The sequence below is a fragment of the Lepisosteus platostomus genome, chromosome 1 (assembly GCF_059453375.1).
Source record: "Lepisosteus platostomus isolate fLepPlt1 chromosome 1, fLepPlt1.hap1, whole genome shotgun sequence".
Taxonomy (NCBI): domain Eukaryota; kingdom Metazoa; phylum Chordata; class Actinopteri; order Semionotiformes; family Lepisosteidae; genus Lepisosteus; species Lepisosteus platostomus.
This window is the reverse complement of record NC_142611.1, coordinates 2,996,212-3,017,609: the sequence shown is the minus strand read 5'-3', so window position 1 is coordinate 3,017,609 and position 21,398 is coordinate 2,996,212. Positions and strand designations below refer to the sequence as shown.

General features: G+C 42.7%; 1 protein-coding gene across 2 annotated transcripts; it reads left to right on the top strand.

The window, feature by feature from the left end:
- Positions 1 to 2,850: 2,850 nt before the first annotated feature.
- Positions 2,851 to 21,235, top strand: fam149a (family with sequence similarity 149 member A). 2 transcript variants are annotated; one of them, XR_015940245.1, is made up of 15 exons: positions 2,851 to 3,567; positions 7,534 to 7,644; positions 9,776 to 9,908; positions 9,998 to 10,140; positions 10,586 to 10,708; positions 11,498 to 11,665; positions 12,533 to 12,711; positions 13,490 to 13,638; positions 13,841 to 13,944; positions 14,408 to 14,692; positions 14,833 to 14,956; positions 15,139 to 15,267; positions 15,742 to 15,820; positions 16,973 to 17,289; positions 18,895 to 21,235. XR_015940245.1 is itself a non-coding variant. In XM_088640707.1 (15 exons), the coding sequence occupies exons 1-15, from the start codon at positions 3,452 to 3,454 to the stop codon at positions 18,969 to 18,971; spliced, it is 2,070 nt and encodes a 689-aa protein (XP_088496833.1). In that variant the 5' UTR covers positions 2,851 to 3,451; the 3' UTR covers positions 18,972 to 21,235. The 2 variants fall into 2 exon arrangements, 1 of the variants encoding a protein (XP_088496833.1); XM_088640707.1 differs by having other exon boundaries at positions 16,973 to 17,122.
- Positions 21,236 to 21,398: the final 163 nt, after the last annotated feature.

The following is a 21,398-nucleotide window of genomic DNA, read 5'->3' as shown; positions in this document are numbered from 1 at the left end:
AATGCCTGTTTCCTGTTACAGTTTTTTTTCCTGGCCCTTCAATCTTTTTACATGTACTGGAGGTTTTCCATGCTTAGTTGCACTTTTATTTTTTCCATTTCATTTGCTCTTGTGGGGCATGGGGATGAGGGCTGTGCTTCGTGATGTCAGGCTAGAGCCAGGCGCTTTTTCGTTTTGTGCTGTTTAAGACCCTGGCGAAAATGAGAGTTTTATTAGTTTGTGAGAGTGGTGCGGCTCTTGCCGACAGCTCTGCAAGATTGCAGGCACCCAGCAAAACCACGGTGGGGCGCTGTTGAGCTAAAACCACAGACACCGTGGCAAAGTGGCGAGAGAAGCAATCTAGCAGGTGTTCACCATTCTTCTGAGAATCCTGCTCAGGGTGAGCTAAGGACATTGCCCAGATCACGACAGGCATGGGCTGGACTGAAGGGCTACAAAGGGCCTCTTTTGCTTAAACCACAAGCTGGGTTTGCTCTGGATTGTTTCATTTCAAACCTGTGTGTTGCTTTCATGGCATTTTACCCGAGTGTGAAATGTACTGCTGGTTTCTATAACTAAATATAAAAGTTTAAAGGCACAAATGTAGCAAGAGAGCAAGGGATAACATAGCAGTGGAAAGGTACAAAAGTGCATGCCTTCTATTAATGTAAAAAAGCTTGCAACATGCTGATATACACCATATGTACACGTTTCTGTGTAATCTTTTTTTAATCTGTAGTTGAATCAGTGTGATGTTTCACAGGAATCAGTCATTGATTTGAAATTTGTAGGATGTAAATGGATGTAAATGAATAGTGTAAATGGCAAGAGAAGAACTGAAAAGGACTACACAAGTTCAAATCTGACCTCAATGATCGCTGTCACTTTGTCTCTCTTAATGGGTATAGGTCTGAAATTGGACTTAAGTCTGGTGTTCCTCAGGGCTCAGTACTGGACCCCTTGCTCTTCAGCATTTCTGAGTTCTATGTTAGAAAATCAAAGAAAAACACTAGCTTTAAGATGCATTAGCTTCCAATAAAAACAAACATGCAATTAACTTAGAGACAGTGAAGTTTTTTTATATTTATGGTTAGTGATGTACAGAGGTACAAAGATAAAACCGTGCTGGTGTCTATTTTTTAACAGTAATGAAAAGTCTTTTAAAAACAGTGACTTTATGAAGTCATAAAATCAACTGGCCTACTTGTGGAGACTCGCAGATAACAACTACCTGGTGACAGATTAACTGGCCTTGAGATATCTTTATACTCTACAGTATATATTCCCTGTCCGATAGTATGGTTATGTTGTTGTTTTGACATTACCAGAGCTGTGCCTGAGGATGATAAGTAGGTCAGGACAATGAGACTGGAAATGAAAAGCATTACAATGATTCGAAAATATGGAAATATCATTTGTATCTGTATTGATATGGAATGTCATTTGTGCTAGACTTTTGTGGTTTTAATTGATTGTGTGACTTTTTCATCATTGCTTTAAATCACAATATCACAGTGATTAGATGAGGTACAATTTGCATCCTTTGTCAAAGATTACTGACCGTTAGTTTTGATATGTTATATTCTAACCAATAGAACTTGGTTAGAATATAATAGAATAGCCAAATAGAAACCAATAGTTTTATTTTTTATTATAAATTTTAACTTTATTTTAAATGTTGAAGAAGCTGTTCATTTTCACCGTTGTTTGGGGGCTATTTTATTGTTATATTGCGGAGATATTCAAACAGATCTTTTGCTCTGTCAAAGGTAGTTTACTGTCCTTACAGAGCAAAGTCATAATGATCAGAGAAAATCTCTATGCTGCTATTAAGTGCCTTGAAAAGCTTAGCAGATCTGTGAAACTCATTATATGATATTAAAGGATACCATCAAGTGTTGCTGCTTAACACAACCTGGAAGTATGAGGTGAAATGAGCTCATAAATATCCCTGCAGTCTCTTACTTCACCGTGTGGGGAGATGTGTCTCCTGGGCTTTGGAGAAGGGACGAGTTGTCAATTCGCCTGGCTCAGCAGCCTCTAATCGTGATATTCTCAGTTGGTAGCCACTCAGTAGCTTCTTTTCTATAGGGCTGATATATAGATATAAAGAGAAAAACAAGGTATTGACCCCCATTGGATTTCTGTTCCTTTGAGACTGACATCATTCCTACGGCAGAGAGCCGATCTTTCTCAGCTTCCTTGGACTAGATCATATGCAAACATTGTTAATAAATATAGAGGGCTATTACAGTTCTTATTTGGTTGTTAAAAAAGGAGAAATAAAAGGAATGCTCAGAAAATGTGCATTTAAAAAGGCGTACACATTTTTATGTAGTTTAATTAACTACATGAACATCATTTATTTTAATATTTATATTTTATTGACATCTAAAAGAGCAAGGGTTTTGAATAATATATTCTATTCATTGCAGGAAAATGAACTTGTAAATCAATATCTTTTACAATCGTGACCCAAGAGAGAGGGAACGCTTCACACAGATGCTGTAGGAAAAACACTGGAAGCACCACACACACACACACAGGTGCACAGTGTTGTGAGCACTGCCACACAGACGCTCCTGATGCACAGATGCCCACAGGAGACGTCCACTCCCGAAGGAGAAAAGGAGATACAGCAATTGGTACAAGCCCACAATGGCAAACAGCAACCAGAACTCCAAAATCCTCACAATCGTATTTTCCTTTTCAGCTGTTCACTGCATGTAATGAGCAGAGCCTGAGGCTGAATTCGAGTCCAGTGTTTCCCTACGGGCATCCAAAGAGCCGTCTGCAATATAATTACTGTAGCGAAAACAACACTCCTCGCTGCCCTTTGATTGTTACCTGAGGAGAAAAGCCGATCAAACATGGACATAAGCTAATTGGATCTTACACCGAGAGAAGGGTTGTTTTTTCATGCTTTTTCAGTTCCGCCTGTAATTGCTTCCTGGTCCGTGGTGTCGAGAATCCCTTCCTGCTTATGCTGTTCAGCATTCCGCTTTCACAGATGAGCAGGTCACAGCAGCTTCTGCCAGCTCAGCTGTTGCTTTGGTGTGGACATTTTAGGTTGGTGGGTGGAGACAGGCTCCCAGGATGGTACTGAAACCCTACCTCATGCGCTGTGGCGTAGTCCAAGCACCAGTCCAGTGAGTCACAGTGGGCTGGCTCCCAGCTGCAGATGCTGGAGCGCAGCGGGGCCGCCCTCAGGAGCTAACGCAGACCGCAGTCGCAGGGATCTCCGAGAACTGGAGGTGATGAGCTGTCCGCTGCCGGCTTTCCCCCCCCGCAGCCTCTCCGTGTCTTCAGGTCTCTCAGAGGGAATCCACAGGCCCGTCCTGCAGGGCCTCTGCTCAGGCCAGCTGACTGCTGGCGAGCGTGGAATGGCAGTGGTGTGTAGGGCGCTGCGGTGCCGGGCAGCGGGGCGAATGACCGAGAGGGGCCCCTAGCCTCTCCTGGACCCTCTGCCCCGATGCGTCTCGCCGCCACCAGCCTGGTGTCCTGCCTCGTTCCTCAGGTCCGGCTGCCTCACAGCGACGGTACCGGGGCAGGGGAGGGCCACGCGGACCTTGGGCTCGTTGTCATCGGGTGAGTGGCTTTGATTCTGGGACGGCTGGACTGGCCCCCTGTACCCCAAACGTACATGACTGAAGATCATATTCGTCTCTTTCTTCCCAGTTAATATTATTTGCTCTGAGGTTCTCTGTGGAAGATTTTTCTTGAATTTAAACGTATCACGCAAGTATTACTCCTTTGACTTTTAATCACCTTAATGTGGCATCTGTTGCACATTCATCAATGTGATTATTGTCAGTAGGCTTTTACTTACTGAAGCTTTTATTCAAGGGATCTCATATCTGTACCTATTTATACAGATGGGCATTTTACTGGACCAGTTCGAGATAATTTCTCCACTCAGAGGTGAATGAATTGCACTTTGAGTTTCTTTTCAACAAGTCTTTGTAGTTTATCCCTGGTTATTTCTTTTAAAGTTATTTTTTTAACATATTTTAAAAAATATTTTAAAAAATGATCTGAAAACTCCTAACGTATTCTTACCAGGCTGTGATTAATTTTCAACTACTTTATGTATGCATTGGCTGACAAATAGGCGCCGTCCTTCGGATTAGACATAAAACCGAGGTCCTGACTCTCTGTGGTCATTAAAAATCCTAGGGCGTTTCTCAAAAAGAGTAGGGGTGTCCTGGCCAAATTTCCCATTGGCCCTTCACAATCATGGCCTCCTAATAACCCCCATCTCTGAACTGGCTTCATTATTCTTCTCTCCTCCCCACTGATAGCTGATGAGTGTTAAGCGTTCTGGCGCACTATGGCTGCTGTCGCATCATCCAGGTGGGGCTGCACACTGGTGGTGGTGGAGGGGATCCCCATTACCTGTAAAGCACTTTGAATGGAGTGTCCAGAAAAGCTCTATATAAGTGTAAACAATAATTATTATTATCTAAATGTCCAAAAATAGGTGCATAGGTCCAGAAAACACTGGCTGCTTCCCAGAACTTTTCAACAGTCGCAGGTGTTGTTATTTACATTATTCATCATCTGCACTTAATTGTGCTCCTGCCTTGTAATGTTTGAATTATTCATGGCGTAAGAGCCAGGTGGAGCATTTTCATTGAGTGAGTGAAAATCGACATTTGGCAGGAATAACAGTTTGTGCACTTAGGCAGTTCATTGTGTAAATTTCCAGTTAAATATCACTTTTTGCTTAAAGAGCATTTAGCCTGTAGAGGGGTAATGGGAGCCGGGCTAAATGAGCAGCACAGCGTTCTGCTGGTGTTAATCTCAGCAGTTCCCTTTAGTTTCTGTTGTTAGATAAACAACCAGACACATTGCCAGGTTTAACAGAAAGTCCTACACCGACAGACTTCAGAAGGGAACTTTTTAGTCTTCAGTCTTTAACCTTTCAGTGATCAGAGAAGACTAAAAGGAGACCTGCTTGACGTTTTCAAAGGCACTGATGAAGTTCACCCAGATTCAACAGTGAAACACCAGAACCAGAGGGCACAGCTGGAAATGATGGAGAATTTAAAACGGATAGCAGGGGCCACTTTTTTACCCACAAGTGGTAGAAATATGGAAGCTGCCCAGTCATGTTGTTGAACCTGATACCCGGGCTTCTTTCAGAAAGAAAGCTTTATACTTTCAAAGCAAATGGGCTGAATTGTTTGCAGTCTTTATTATGTTGTGCCTAAGATGAATTTCTGTACCTCAGGCACTATTGCTGTTTGGGATTTGCTGTTATTTTTGGTGTTTCTATACCAGTAGCACTATAATTGTGCGAGAATATTCAGAGTCACACAAGATATTTGTAAAACAACATTAACAGAGATAAAAAGGGTGTGTTCATACAGATTTACAGAATGTTTTCGTTTAACTAGAAGAAGAATCCTTGTCTGAAGCACTTTGACAGAGCAACACAGGAGATCATCCCAATTTTAACCTCTTCATTTGTTTCAGCCTTGTAAGAACTTCACGGTACTTTCACTTTTGGGAAAGAATCTTTCGAGCCTAAAAAAAGTCAACTCGTATTAACACACATTTCACTATCCAATTTTAGTAGAATGTAATGTCCAGCTTTAAAAATCTGAATCTTAATCATGACCATAATTTCTATTGCATGTGGTTTTTTGAAACCCTAATACCACCTGTGTGTTGCTTTCATATCATTTTACCCAAGTGTGAAATGTACTGCTGGTTTCTATAACTAAATATAAAAGGTTAAAGGCACAAATGTAGCAAGAGAGCAAGGGATAACATAGCAGTGGAAAGGTACAAAAGTGCATGCCTTCAATTAATGTAAAAAAGCTTGCAACATGCTCATATACACCATATGTACACGTTTCTGTGTAATCTTTTTTTAATCTGTAGTTGAATCAGTGTGACGTTTCACAGGAATCAGTCATTGATTTGAAATTTGTAGGATGTAATTGGATGTAAATGAATAGTGTAAATGGCAAGAGAAGAACTGAAAAGGACTACACAAGTGGGATAGGCTGTTTGAATTGATGTGCAGCTTTTTTCAGCAAAGATAGACACAGCTGTGTTTCACAGGGTTAACCAGCTATTGAAATCCAAGCTGCACTGTTGACTTTGCTCCTTTCTGAGAATTCAACCACTTGCAAACCTTTACTAACAGCATTTTCTGGAGTGCAGTAGTCCGTATTTCATAGGTTAGGTATATTAAACACTGTACAATGAGCAGTCTTTAGACACATATTTATATATACTGCAGCTCCACACATAAGGTCCATGATTTTAAGAAAGAGGTTTTTAATGGTTGTGAGTGAGCGTGTGTTTGTGCTCTGTTGTTGACTGGCGTCCTGTCCAGGGTGTATCCTGCCTTGCACCCATTCTTGCTGGGATAAGCTCTGGCTCCCCCGCAACCCTGTATGTGGATAGAAGTGGTTAGGAGATGGATGAGTGTGCCATTCATGCGCTGGGTAAACAAAGACTACAGTACATTGCATGCAAGTATAGTGAAAAAAAAGATTAGATAAAAAAGGTACAATAAAACAACTGAAAGTGCAACCTTCTCATGTGAGGTATTTGAAACAGGTTAATAATAATAATAATAATAATAATAATAATAATAATAATAATAATAATAATAATGTTTCTTTATTAGCCCTATACAATTTCTTGCATTAGGAATTCGTCTTTTCGCATACCCCAGCTTTTCTCCATGGAGACACAGACACACAGACAGGGAGAGAAGCTTGGGGTCAGAGCGCAGGGTCTGCCATTGTACGGCGCCCCTGGAGCAGTTTTTGAAGAATTCAATACCAGTATATTTGTATGCCTGTTTGCTACAACACAAATTCCTTGCATTTATATAGCACATTTCACCACAAATGATTCCACAGTCCTTTATACTACATATAGGAAGGGTCCCACATCACCAGTTGAATTAAGGTGGAAGTTTACATGATTAAAATGGCGTCATTAGGCTCGTATGACATTTCAACCCAACCTATTTCAGTGCTGAGGCTTGTACAATAGCCTATCCTGATCGAAAGCTGAGACTCGTATGATAGCCTATCCCTATCGAATACTGAGGCTTGAAAGGTGGACTAACCTGACATAATGCTGAGGTTTGTACAATAGCCTATCCCAACTGAATAATGAGGCAGGCACATATGATAGCCTATCCTGATTAAAAGCTGAGGCACGTAGGATAGCCTATCCTGAGGTTTGAACACTGAGGTTTGATAGGTGGACTATCCTGACCTATTGCTGAGACTTGTACTATGAGTTATCCCGCCTGAATGCTGAGACTTGTCCGATAGTCTGTTCTGACTGAACTCTGAGGCTTGTACGATGGCTTATCCCAAACGAATGCTGAGCCTCGTAACGATGGCCTATCCTGATCAAACACTGAGGCTTGTATGATAGTCTATCCGAAATGAATGCTGAGGCTGCTTGTACCTGATGGAACACTGGAATCACTACACCTCTTAACATTGAGAATTAAATCTGAAAAAAAAAACTAGTCTAACAAATCTTGTGTCTCTGCTATTTGTATTCTTATTTCAGAAAAAAACTATCAAAGGAAATTCCTGGGCCAAGTTATCCTGAGAAGAACATTAGCTGTCTCCCCGTTCTTATCACCAAGAGTGTCGTTGGAGCCATCGAGAGTTACCACAGGTATTCACGCCTACTTTGGAAAATCTCTTAAGATGTGGTGGTAATAAAAATGCTGCATAAAAATGTTTAGTTTTAAGTGTAGAAAAACATGCAGTGTAAAGAGGTCAAGAGTGAACGAATGTTTCAGAGGGATAATGACAACCAATTCATGTTCACCCTTGCAATTATACATCATAAGTCTTCCTGATGTTAGTTCTTGACAACTACATATATAACATACATAAACCTCTCTCTTCACGTTCATCTTATGCTTGGACCCTGTTCCCAGCAATTTTATTCTTACCTGCTTTTTACTGCTGCTGGGCCACAGCTCCTGACTCATCTCCTCCCTGTCTTCCACTGCTGCCCTTTCTGTTCTCGGAGACTAGCTGAACTGCAGCGGACTCCTCACACGCAAAGGAATAAATGAACAGGTTTGCAGAAATGTACGTAGATCACTTAACCTTGGGCTGAAGGAGGAGCTCAAAACAAAACATTTAACACCCTAGTTGAAGCACTCTGCTGGATCCTTTTAAATAATTCTGAACCCCTCTTTCTCCTTCATCTTCCTGAGGATTTGCCCAGCACACCCCCCAGGGAACATCACTCACTTTGATTTCCTTTTTCAAAGCCTGGGTGGTGCTTGTTGCCACGGTCAAGGCAACCGATGATCGGTTACGTTTTCCGCCTTCCAGGTTCACGTCCAAGCACTCGTCGTTGCCCAATTACCTCAGCTATGCTAATAGTAATATGAATCATCCCACGAGGTCGGGCATTCGTCTCAGGTCTTGTCTTACCTCGGCTGATCAGTCTCCTCCTCCCGTTACCCCGTGACCCTCACCCCACCTTGACCTGCATGGCAGATCCTCGACTGGGACGGCCCCACTTTTATAATGAGTTCCTGTCGTCTCCCAGAAGCCTTCAGCCATTGTAGGCACAGACCCTCCCACTGGCCTTGGATGCCGTTATCATGTTCTCAAACTCATTGGCTCGTAGCGCTCTGGCAGTCCTCTCTCATCTTCTGAGTATTGCTCAACATATTCAAATTCCACGCAACTGCCATGGCTCTCTTTGGGGCTACAATTGGCAACAAATATCCATTCCCATTCATTCAGACAGCTCTGCGGACATCCATATCACCAAACAGGGTATTGTTCTCCAAAATCCACATTCTCCGCACAACAATTCTCTGGCCAGTCATTTAGGATTGACGAAGCAGCTTTGTTTCGGGCATGGGTGGCATTAATGTGTACTGTCCATCAGAACCAATTCTGACTGCCTAAAATGAGAATTGACTTTCCATCTAATCCTCCACAGGAGTACAACCAGTCAGACCATGCAACCCAAGGCCATAAGGTTTCCTCATCTTTCCATTTCTGAATTGATGAATTTGGTGTCCTGCTTGATTCGTTTGGGGATCCTGGCTTCCCTGTCGTATGGACTGATGCTAAGCCATATCTCATTATATCTATTAATTAAGCCAAATCTCACTATACATAAGCACTCAAATCAACATCCCCCAGTGCATCTAATTCTTGGGTGGCGTTATTCTTCATGCAGTAAGGATAGTCAAGTGTGTGTGAAATTGTGTAGTTTAATCCTGTCCAGGAAGCTAGAGGTAGATGATACAGTAATTCAATCAGTTAGACTGGCAGAACAGGTGAGAGTGCACAGAGCTCACATCGGTCCCCCAAGAGGAGATGAGGAGACGAAAGAGAGAGAGACTATGTGGGGACAGTAGAGTCTCACTCTCTTCATTTCAATTGGCAAGAAATCAATATGGTGGAAACAGATTTTGGCTTAAACCGTAAAACCTGTGAAGTCTCACATTCTGCTTTTTCTTACCGAAGAGCCAGCTGCAGAATTGGATTGGATGATAGCATTTATTATTACTTAGTAATAAAAATTTTACGATGTTTTTGAAGATGAATCTATTACAGTGAGCCACTGTGTCAGTTAGTAGGCTGTAGAAGGAGTAAGTGGAGATTAACTTTTACTTTCTAGTATATCAAAAAACAAAGTGTCAAAATCTGAAGTATGAGTTACTTAATGTTAGGTAATTTGAATGCAAACGACTTTGTTCATATCATGAGAAGACATTAGCTAGGACATCTATTCTTTCAATAAATTTCTCCTGTGCTTGTTCCGTCAGTATCCGCACTTTGTCCCAGTCAACCAGTGGTCAGACAACACCGACGACTCCCAATAACTCGTGGTCGGGGATCCAGAGCTATGCAACAGGACTCTCAACAGAACAGAGCTCGGTCTTCTCCTGGAGAGACGATGTACGTGCAGCGGGCGAACAATTCAAACAGCCTAGTTTACACCGATGCTCTCCTCGGCTCGGCTTTTTACTGGAGCTCGTGTCTTCCAGGAGTTTGACAGAGTCAACACCCAGCGGGTCTGTCAGCTGTTCTGGGACATCGATGAGATGCTGTACGAAGGCAAGGTCGACGCCAGAACGCGGGGCTTGCGAGCCGAGTGCGGAGAGTGGAACCAAAACTCACCCCATCTTAGGTACGGTGGCCGTGGAACCCGCTCAGGGACTCCTGTGGCCGCTCGTTCTTGGGTGGTGTGTGCCGTCAGGCCTGGGATTTGAAACGTGGTCCCTCGCAAGCTGTGGGGCAAGTCCGCAACACCAAAATCTTGGCCCTCATGGCCCCCCATCCTGTGTGTATCGAAACTGAACTTCTTGACACTGTCGTGTATAGTTAATGACATTTTTAGCTTGGTCAACCGTTCCGTATTTAGTACTGTGGTACTTTCATTTGACTTCATTCGACAGTCTTTAAGAACTTTGATATCACTTCCAAGTCCATCTAAAGTCCATTTATTATTTCTAGGGACTTATTAACATGCAGAGTGTCAGTCTGTCTCGTGCTGTAACTCAGAAACATGCAACAGAAGACCAGTTTGTTTTTAACACCTTGCTTTCATGCCTCTTTTTGCTGGCTGCATACAGGATATTGGGAAGTCAGATAGCAGAGCCCAAAGACGAAGGATTTCGGCTCTTTCAGAGAAGAGCTTCTATTCCCGAGAGTGCACTCTTGCACCCTTGCCAGGACACCATGGCAGAAAACAAAGAGTAAGGCCCTGTGTTTTGTTACCGTTGCTGAAAATGCATTTGATGCTTATTCACAGATCGCTTAAAGTAAGAGAAAGTGGTGTTTCTTGCCTTATTGAAGTCAATTGTTTTACTCGGCTGCACTGTTTTATCCTCCAGTCTAAGCATCCTTCTCGCCTCTATATGCACTGGCTACATGTATGCGGAGAGGTAGCGGAGCGGTTCTGTCAGAGGAAGATCCAGGGCGAGTGCTGGGGTCAGCGAGAGGTTAAAAACCACCAGGCCTTTCCTCGGGGAACTGCAAGGACGATGGCTTATGATAATTTACAAAGAGGCCTTATATTTTTAAAGGCTTCATGTTCTGTGAACAGATTGCTTCTACAGTATGTCCTGTTGCTGGAGTTGTGTTACAAAATATCGAATTTCATGTTATTCACATGACATAATATTATGTAGTACGGTGTGTATGCTGCTGGCTTTTTTGGAGGATGTGAGAGATAAAGTTATACAATATTTATCAGTATTACCTTGCCTATAAATAATGTTGAAATATTCATACAGTATCATCTTTAACAATTAGTATTGAAAATAGTGTTTGCTTGAGCTGAGCTGGCTGAAGGCTTGGTGCCTGTTCTGTAGCAGAACTAGAGACCGATTTGCTAGAGTGGACAGGAAGAGTCCTGCGGCAAACCCACTGCTACAGATCCAAGTGATCCCATGACTATATCCCAGTTTTTTCCAGTAACTCAGATATGTTTAGGAAATACACTCACTCTGGAGAAAATCCTCTTTCCTGTCTTTTCTCCCTAGTATGTCTGTTGTGGGGAGGAAGCTGGTTCCTGTTACTTCACCACTACATGGTACGCTGGGCTGCAGACGGAGTCCTTCAGAGCCTTCTCCTTACGCCTTCCTTGAGGAAGAGACTTATGAAGCAGAAGGACAAATAGAGGAGTTCTTCGCCTACGACTTGAAAGAAGTGTAAGATAGTTGTTTATAGCTTCATACTCATGGATTTCCCATTAGGCACCGTAGGCACAGTCTCTAGGGCCTAGAGCAATTTTTGGGGCCTATGAAGGAGGGAAACACTAGTGACTAACGAAAAACGAGCTGAAACAACATGCTTGCGATTAACTCTAGATGCTCCAAATCAATAATCATGCGCTATCTAGCAGCTGTTCTAGAAACTAGAAGTATCGAAGTGATGGTCGCTCAACTCACTCCACCAATCGCATGCTCTAGCATTAGAACAGCTTAAATTGCATCATGTCCATTGACGTCATTCAATTGACGTTTACCCCTCTTTTTGCACATTTCGGAATAAAAGTGCCTAGGGAATACGAACACCAAAATCCGGCCCTGATGAAGTCACAAAAAACAGTGGGTGCGGACTTGTGCAGTGGGCCACCTCTCACTTGGAGGATTGCAAGTTTGCGTACGTACAGCAGTAATCAGAAGTGGCGCCGACGATGATGTATCTAACCCAACCAGCTAATTGTGCCCTGGCTCTTGGGGATCCTGGTGACCAATGGCTAATGGCCAGCTTAGTCTGGTGCTTTCTTGACCATAGAGCTAATCTAATGCTTTGTGCAAGTTTATTAGTCAAACCACACTGGAGCATCTTACATCACATTATCCCAAGTATTGTGTTACAATGAATTTTGCATTCCACAATGCACAGGCACATACACACATACTCTATATATGTACAATATCATACTAAATATGTTTGCAATATCAGTCACTATTGTATTTACAGCACTATGAACTGTTTTCCCATCTTGCTATGAACCATTAGAAACATATGAGATTTTGACCTGATACCATCAAATTGCTCTTTACTTCTAGGGAAGAAGATGGTTGGGAATTCAGGAAAGCTTTGAAGATTAACAGTGGTGTCCCTCCAGTTTCTCCCCATGCTTGCATTAAGGATGGAGTGATTGGAGAGCTGTTTGATGAAGTCTGGAAAGATGTTGTGCACTTTGTAATGGAGCTCATACAGAAACATTGGGAGAGTGATCTCACAGGTATTTATCTGGACATAGATTTACAGCTTAAAGAATGATTAATGGAATTTTAGGTTGTAGTTTCCTGTATGTCTGATAAATTATGTATACGGTAATACAGAAGGAAGAGGACAAGTTAAGAAATATGTGTAATACAATAATAGGAAGGCATTCTTTACAAGAGCATCCAGTTTCGGATTAATCTACTTCCATGTCCAACCTATGTGAATATATTGATACACATAGTCCTTTAACACACCTGAGGCTCATCAGTGCAAATAAAGTTCAAATAAACATGGGCAAAAGATCCAGTCTGACTTTCAAAATATTCAGTATTACTCCACTGTATGCTTTGTCCCCATTTTTGCTAGTGGTTTACAGGAACTGAAACAAAAAATATTTTTAGTAAATCTGCATTCATATATCATGCTTGTCCCCACTTAGAGCTTTTAATGTTTAAACATTTTTGGTACTTACAGTACCTTTTGAAAATGAAGAGTGAATTCTGCAATGCAGGATTTTACTGAAGCAAACTGGAGAAGCCCTGACTGATTTATTGAAAGAACGTCTGTTTAACATTTTAAAAGGTCACCAGTGAAAATCATCAAATGTTGATCATAATTTGCAACTACCGAGTTTCTTTTTTTTTTTAAACAAATGCTGAAATACACAATTGCCATTTAGTTCGTTTTGGGATTATGTTCAGCTTAATTTACGGGACCTCCATGCCATCCTGTTCAGGTGTCAATAGCCTGTATGGTTACGGCTTTTCTACCCTCTCCTCATTTCCACTGTCCAGCCCTTGCAGGGAAGGTCGTGGAGACGGCCGGCTTGCAGCACTGTGACAGAGACTTCTCCGAGTCTGTGTTCCGCACTCCGGTGAAGGCTTTCAGTGTTTCTCCCTCCAGGGGCTCGGAGACAAGGAGTATGCACACCTGCTCAGCGCAGGTAAGGATTCTTAAAAAGAAGAACCTAAAGAAATAGCTAAACAACTGAAACAATAAATATAAGAGTCTTTTAGCTTATTCTTTGGCACAGCTGATCTCAAAAAACGCCTGCTTTCCAGCAATCTCACCAGCCTTTAACATCAATATCCCTCTTTTATTTTGAAGAAACCTCTTTCATCTTCGCTCTGTTTCTGCTCTAATAGGCCCCTCGCATCCCAAGTGCCTTAAAAAGGAATTTGAATGGAGTCATGACCATTCAAGCCAAACCTCTCCAACACAGGCACCCTGGATTGGGGGAGAAGACACAGTAAGTTGGGTCACTAGAAAATAACAATCTAACAGTATGATCCTTTTAGAGTATGAAGATTTTACAGTAGAAAAACATTTCCATTGTTGGTGGCTCTTCCAAAAGGTAGTTTGGTGCTAAATCCAAAAAGTAAAACTAGACAAAATTATAGTATGTATAAAAATAAAATACCTCACCCACTGCCACTTCCTTCCTCAATTAACAGGAACTTAAATCAATACCCCTTCCGGTAGCTAATCTGTCTGACTGTACAGGCTCTGAGGCAAAACTGGAAATTCAGTAAAATACTGTAGTAAAGATTCTTGCAATTAAATTATAAAGACCGTGTCAATTCCACTCTTCAGCGAGTAGCATCCCAGCGTTACAGAGTTACAACTAAAAAAATAAAAATGATTGCAAAAGTGTAATAAATGATAGTGATAATCATAGTAATGTGGCTGCGTACTCTCGCACTGCTATACAGAAACGAGACAATGATGGCGGCAGAGGAATTATGCTGTCAGAGAAGGTCAAAGGAATCGATCTTTATCAAGCAGCAAGGCCCCTCACGACCTGTGCGTCTCGGCAGGTGTGAGCACCGTGACCCAGCCGGCACGGGCCAGGCAGCAGAGACCGGGCACGCCGTCCCCTCCCCCTCCAGAGCGCCGTGCGTGGGCTCGCGGAGGCCGGCAGCCCAGCGCAGGCTGCCTAGACCCCCGCCAGACTCGGTGGGCTTCCGCAGAAGCGCGGTCCTCAAGGGCACTAAGCTGTAAGCAGGTTCCTCAACAAACACCTCGCAGTCCTCGCACCCTTTTCACTTCTTCCCAGAATGTTGCTTAGTGCACGTCTTGGGCTGCTCCAGAAACCGCCCGTGACACGACTAATAAGTGTTCGACCTCACCGTTCCAGGTGCGCCCTCCCGGAGGGGTTGTCCTTGTCACCTGAATGTGCCAGGCGGAACAGGAAATTTCCACCCATTCATTCCGAAGTGCCAGAGCAGAGTGCTTCAGTGCCTGCTTCCAGACACCTGCAGGTTGGACTAATAAATGTGTGTGTATGTAGATACTGTATGCACATTGCTGTACAGTGTATGAACACGTGGCTGTGTGTAAAACAAAGCTTTCCTATACTGGCACGAGATTAAGAGTAATCCTGCAGATACTGGTACCTGTTCCTGCTCCAGCTGGAGCGCTAATCTCGTCTTGTCCACTCTAGAGGAGAGGGAGGGACCTGTCCAGCAGAGTGTCCAGCGCAGTGCAGGGAGACTCAGGCCCTCGTGCTCCCAGGGGGCAGGCCCTGCCTCTCGAACCTCTTTCCAGACCCAGAACGAGCTACACATTCAGGGTAGGCACTTCCAGTCTGCACTGCAGACAAACATGTTCTTTTAATGAGACTTCCCTTTTACTGAGTCAATATCGGTCGATTTTGTTAAGTCAAATTGATTGCATTAACAATAACGTTTAATGAGAAAGTGCCTTTCCAAACCCAAGGATGCTGTGCACAGTGATAACGAAAAAGAAAAAATGTACAAAATAAAAATATACAAGAGCATAGAGGGTTATATAGATGGAATGCATGGCAATCTGACATAGACCCTGGCAAAAACAAAAGTTTGAAGTTTGAAGTTTGCCTTAGAGAGAGAAAAGCATCTTAGAGCTGATAGCTAGTACAGTACTGGGCCAGATGAACAGAACTATTTATTTTAGGGTCTTTCTGTTTTCTGGCATACAGCATGTGTTATGTCAAGCACTGTGTACACGATGTAATGGTGAATAAACCATATCATCATAAAAACAAACGTCTCTCTTTCCCTTACAGTCAGATGCATCCTTTAAAAGACTGTTTACTCCTGTGGATTTTGTTTGTCAAACTCGGATTGGAAGAGGACCTTTTGCAGGTGACAGTTAAATTCACATTCCCTATCGGCTGTGAACTGTAGAGATGATCATTTAGTAGGTCTGAAAAAAAGAAGCAATTTGGAGTGAGTCTTCTCAGATTGCTTTATAATTGACCTCGCCTTACCCCTTTTGGAATTTGTACATTTCTGTCAATAGATGTAAAGTATATAAATCTCTTAGATATGAAAAGCAAAGTATTCTTCATTTAGAATTAAAAAATGTTTAAGTTGTTTAGGGTACAATTGGTATCAGTCTCCTTTATGGAGTGACTGTATTAAAATCAGAAACTGAATATGAATTTTACAGATTGCACAGTGAACAGTGAACTTTCCAAGAGGGGTGCCCAAAGGTTGCGGCTGTGTTTATAGTGGTCTTATTGCCATCGCCTGGGATAAGCGGTACCTGTCATAAATTTGCCAAACTGTGTGATCAGGAAATCAGTCTTGATCAAAATTTGTACATCCCTTCGGGACAGTATCTTTTGCAGCTCTGACATACTCTGAAAGCACAGGACTTTGCATTGTAAAAACACCAGTGTGAGACTATACATTAACACAGTTATAAACAGCAGTGTAATCTTCAGTGTAACCTGTTTAACCTTAAATTTTGTTTATAAACCTTTCATATATTTCTCCCTTTGAGATGATTTTCCTGCGGGCGACTACCTCGCTTCTCCTATCTGACATCTTAACGGGAATTAAAAGGTCAAAGTTTCCTAGTGTGAGTTCACACTCCCCCCAACCCACACCCCTTCACCAGAAAAAGGGCAAAACATCCTCCTCCACACGACCAAAGGGCGGTCGCCCGCGGTGTGCTTCCCACGATTCACGACTCGATCAGCCGATTAAGGGTCATGGTCGAAGGTCGTTTCTTAGAGCGATCGCGTTTTTTGTTTTTTGTTTTGGACTACGGTCCAAATGAAAGGTGTGTTGCAAGACGTCGCCTCCACACACTTAGCATGACAGACACATCAAGCATCAGAGTCAGGGACCTTCACAGATCCACGGCGGGGGACTGCCCTCTGCCCCTGTGTACGGTATAAAATGCGATAACATGCTGTGTATGCTGTAGCTCTGGGGACGTTTTCTAAGCCGCTGTCCTCTGCTTCTTCCTGTATGTGCCCCCCGCCGGCCCTGCTTGTGAACCGGCAGGAGGGGGCTCCCGCATCGGCGTGACTGGGGTCAGCGTGGGCATCTCCTGCTCCATGGCGAGCAGCCTCTCCGACTGCGCCGCCCCCCACAAGGGGCCCTGCAGCCACCCCCCCGGCGGGGGAGCGGCAGGGGAGTGCCAGCCGCCCTGGGGTAATTACAATCTCCGCGCTCCTATCACAGGGGTCGCTCCCTGCGTAGACAAACAGCCTCGTCCAAGTCCCGCACAGCCAAACCTGCTGCAGCTTCAGTAACCTGCCGCTTTCTGATGCAAGGTGGGCGAAAAACAAACTGCGTCACTGTCACCTGTGACTTCATCGGTAAGGCTGGACGGAAACCATTCCGCGCGAAGGGTCGTGGCCACATTTTAAATGGTAAATTTGTTGAATTGTAGCTCTGTAGGGACTGTCCATGAAAAACGTTCTCGCTGTCCAAAAACAGCAAATAAAAAAAAACATCAATATAGAAATCATAAAAATCGCCTTCTAAGAGTCCTTTTAAAAGCTGTGATGTGCATTGAAAGTTACAGTTACCAAAACAAATGCAGGGCCTGTGACTCTCTTACAGGCTTTATTATGATATTTATCAGTATTGGTTAGTTACACCAGCTGATGGACTGCCTTATTCTGCTGCTTGAATTATGTCTGACTGTGCCACTGTGCAGACCTTGCTTGTTGAGTCATTAAGCTTTTCCCACTCCCCTGTCGATGGAACAGAAACCCTGTTGAGGGTTTTAACTTTGTATTGTACAGTACAGGCTTGCTGGCCACATGGACTTTGCTGGGAACAGGCAAAGTAGTTTAGGGTCATTACCCTCTGAAACATCCACCCCTGCATGCAGAGCCTCTTATCTAATGCTGTAAAATATGCAATAGGAGCCCAACACAAGTAGTAATGTTTAATGCCATTAATAAAAGGATTGATCTTTAGTAGAATTGCAACCCCATAGCAAAATGTGAAATGTCTTAAATGTTCATGCGGCACAGTATTCGTTTCCAGTTTTCACCTTATACTGTAGGTCGTTCCATTATCGAAATTAAATAATGTTTATTGCATTGCTAGGGACCTAGTTTACACATGTATTGACCACAGTGTCACATGCTTCAGGCCCGCTGTTCAGTAAATAGGAACTAAAGAACAGGTACAAGCAAGAGGAGGCCCTTCAGCCCCTGTAACCTGTTCGACAATCAGTAAGTAATTGATGTGAGCATCCCAGGGTCAGGGCTTCACTTACATGACTGAGCAGCTTGTTCCAGACTCCCACGACCCTCTGGGTAAAGAACGAGGGAGAAGAGGAGCCCTCCTGTTCTTGGTTTTAAATACACTTCCATGGCGTTTCCACCTGTGTCCTGTGCTTCACGTCACACTGCTCATTCTGAGGAAATCCACTGGGTTTACTTTGTCCCTGCCTCTGAGGATTGTGAATGCTTGTATCAGGTGCCCTTGCCATCCCAAGTGTCCGAGACTCAAGAGATTCAGTTCTTTCGGCCCATCAGCGTCGGGGCATTCTCTGAAAGTCCCAGAACACATCTGGTGGCTCTTCTCTGAACTGATTCCACAGCAGCAACATCTTCTCTATAACAGTGACCAAATCTGTACACAATATGTACAGATGAGGCCTTCCTCAACAGTGCCTTACACAACTGCTATAAAGTAGTGTGGTAACTGTAATCGGATCACCTTGTTGTGTTTTTCAAGTCTATTGTGTCACTCATGGTTTGGGGTCTGACATGTCTTTAAAATCCTTAAAAGATTCACGGCAGCACAAAGCATGCTAAAACGTTTTTACAGGGGACTACGGTTTCAAAGCAGAGAAGCAGTCCTCCAGATCCGTTATAATTACAACTTTAGAAAAAAAACTCAAGTTATGATGGCAACAGTACTGTATATTTTTACCGTAGTGATACTTTTTTTTCCCCCTCCAGGTCCTCATCTTCAGCCTAGAGCTTTCAGTAGGAAACCAGCGACTGGCAGAAAGAAATTCCAGATGGGATCCTCATAAGAAATATTCATTTTAGGACACAGTAAGCAAAATGAACACTATTCCGGAGCACAGGGTCTTGAGAAGCACCGGATCATTGTAGGGAAACCCCTCAGGTGTGCTGCCATTCACTTACACAGCAGGCCGCACTGGTGATTGCAAGGCAGGACTAAGGAAACATGACACACTTTTCGGTTACAGCCGTGTCAGAAGGTCTGGAAAAATGTCGTTCCAAATATGACCCCTTCCTGTTGGTTGTTTTTTTTTTTCTCTGATGGACACTGCCTGCAAATCCTTGAGAACAAGGATTCACCACGATTCATCCACCTGGTGGTGGAGGGGATCCCCATTACCTGGTAAAGCGCTTTGAGTGGAGTGTCCAGAAAAGCGCTATATAAGTGTAAGCAATTAATTAATTATAATAATAATTATTATTAATGCCTGGAATCACACGTTAGTCAGGTCAGCTGTGGTCACCAGGCCTGCTCCGGACGCACAAGCACCAGTCATTGTGCCTCCTGGGGCCTCACTCACAGTGCCTCTGCTGTCTTTACCACCCCAGCACGCTGAGAGGAGGCCCAGTCACAGGGCGTACTGTCCAGCGCAGCCCTTCGAACAGACTGGGTCACTGCTATGGGACCTACCATTCGCTAATGTTTTGTTAAGAGCAGTGTGTATTTGATAAATCAATTTGTCTTATACTGTTTGATCGGGTGCAAACTATGCAAGCAATCAGATTTACCTCATAGTTTATGTGCAGCTGGGTAAAAAAAAAATTACAGAGTTAAGTAGAAACATGATGTTTGGAACCTGTGAATGCCACATCCTGTATTCACTACAGGATTTCCTGATATGATATGATTCCTTTGGCCGAATGAGAGTCAGTCACAAACACTGTGTATTTAATATAAACGTGATCAGCATGCGGTGGTTTAATTATGGATTACAGATTTTCTTTGTGAATAGTTTGTGTATTTACAGGGAGACAAAAGTGTATCTGTCTGATTTATACTTTTGATAAACGTACTGGGTGTTTGTACCAGTATTATGATTCACATCAGCTCAGATATTTGTTCCTTGAGGGTTTTTATTAATTGGAAGGGCTGCTTAGCATAAAATCTGCCTAATTAGTAGCACAACAACGGATAAGGGTTTGTCTAGTTGGTTGAGAGCAAAAGTGTGAGAAAATGAACAAGAGTGCAGTTCAACCAGACCACTTTTTGTTTAGGTACTGGGGCACCTGATTGATTTTTTTTTACAGTGTGCTCAGTAATACACAAGGGAACAAGGACAGAGGCCTTTCGAAAGGAGAAGTGTGTGGGACTGGACATACTGTACGTTTTGCTTTACACAATGAGTGGTGGGTGTCTGATCAGGCTAGTGAATCTGGAGCACCAGGATCATTCCACATAAGTTTGGCCTCTTTAAATACTTTTGCTGTGTAAGCCAATCCAAATAAAACCTAGACACCTGCAGCATGGCGTCAGGGTTCCTTAATGTAAAACCCATCTTTGATTGGACCTGAAGCAGTATGGCAGAGCCACACTAATCTATCAGTTTATCTTGTCAGTTTAAATTTAGCAATTTTTTTAAATGTTGAAGCTCAAGACGTCTTTATAATCTGTTATCATCGATTACTCAAATTTTTAATCTTGCATGTTTTTTTTGGTGAAATTTCCCATCCAGCCAGTGCTGTGCAGGATCACACGGGGTTGTGTTTCAGGAAACCAACAGTTGTCCCAAATTCCCAACCAAACTTGAGCCTGAAGCAATTTTATCAAACTGGAGTACTGAGGTAAATAAGTTGATTCACTCTCCTGAAATAGTTAGATTTACAATGACCTGGTGAAATCTCTGAGATTCGCTTTCTTTTCCTCAGTGAAGAAACAGAACTGCCCAAAGGAGAATACTGCTTTGAAGCCTTTGTAGTGTCTATGCGTTTATAAACTGATGTATGCTGTAATGCCCTTTCTTGTAATAATTACTGGGGACTGTTTTAGCTGTGACTTTAGTGGATGAAGTGAGGTGTAATTGTTAAGTATGATGACCTACTATTGGGAAAACAACAGTTATACAGTAGCACTCATTTGTTTTTACAAAATGAGAGTAATTTAGTTCCATGTGAATTGCCAAATGTCTTTTGTATTACTGTACATGTATGATCAGCATTTCTTATGTTCAAATATTTTGTATGTTTTGTATTATTTATCACAAGCCATAAAAGCAGTTTTGTATTATAATAATAAATAAAAGTCTGTTGAATATACACTATTTAATCCACATAACACTGTTTACCTGGATGATGTACTACTTTTGTTGCTGTTTATTAACACCACTACAGACAATATCAGCCTAATATCATTCACAGCACACGTCTCTTGAGGGGTCTGACGGTGCTGTAAACGTGTAAATCAAAAATTACATTGAAGTATACAAACATTAATGTAT

Coding starts and splice junctions, on each gene's coding strand:
- fam149a (XM_088640707.1), top strand. CDS start 3,452: ATGCGTCTCGCCGCCACCAGCCTGGTGTCCTGCCTCGTTCCTCAGGTC. Junction 10,141..10,585: donor CAAAACTCACCCCATCTTAG/GTACGGTGGCCG, acceptor GGCTGCATACAG/GATATTGGGAAGTCAGATAG. Junction 15,821..16,972: donor TGGAAGAGGACCTTTTGCAG/GTGACAGTTAAA, acceptor GTGAACCGGCAG/GAGGGGGCTCCCGCATCGGC.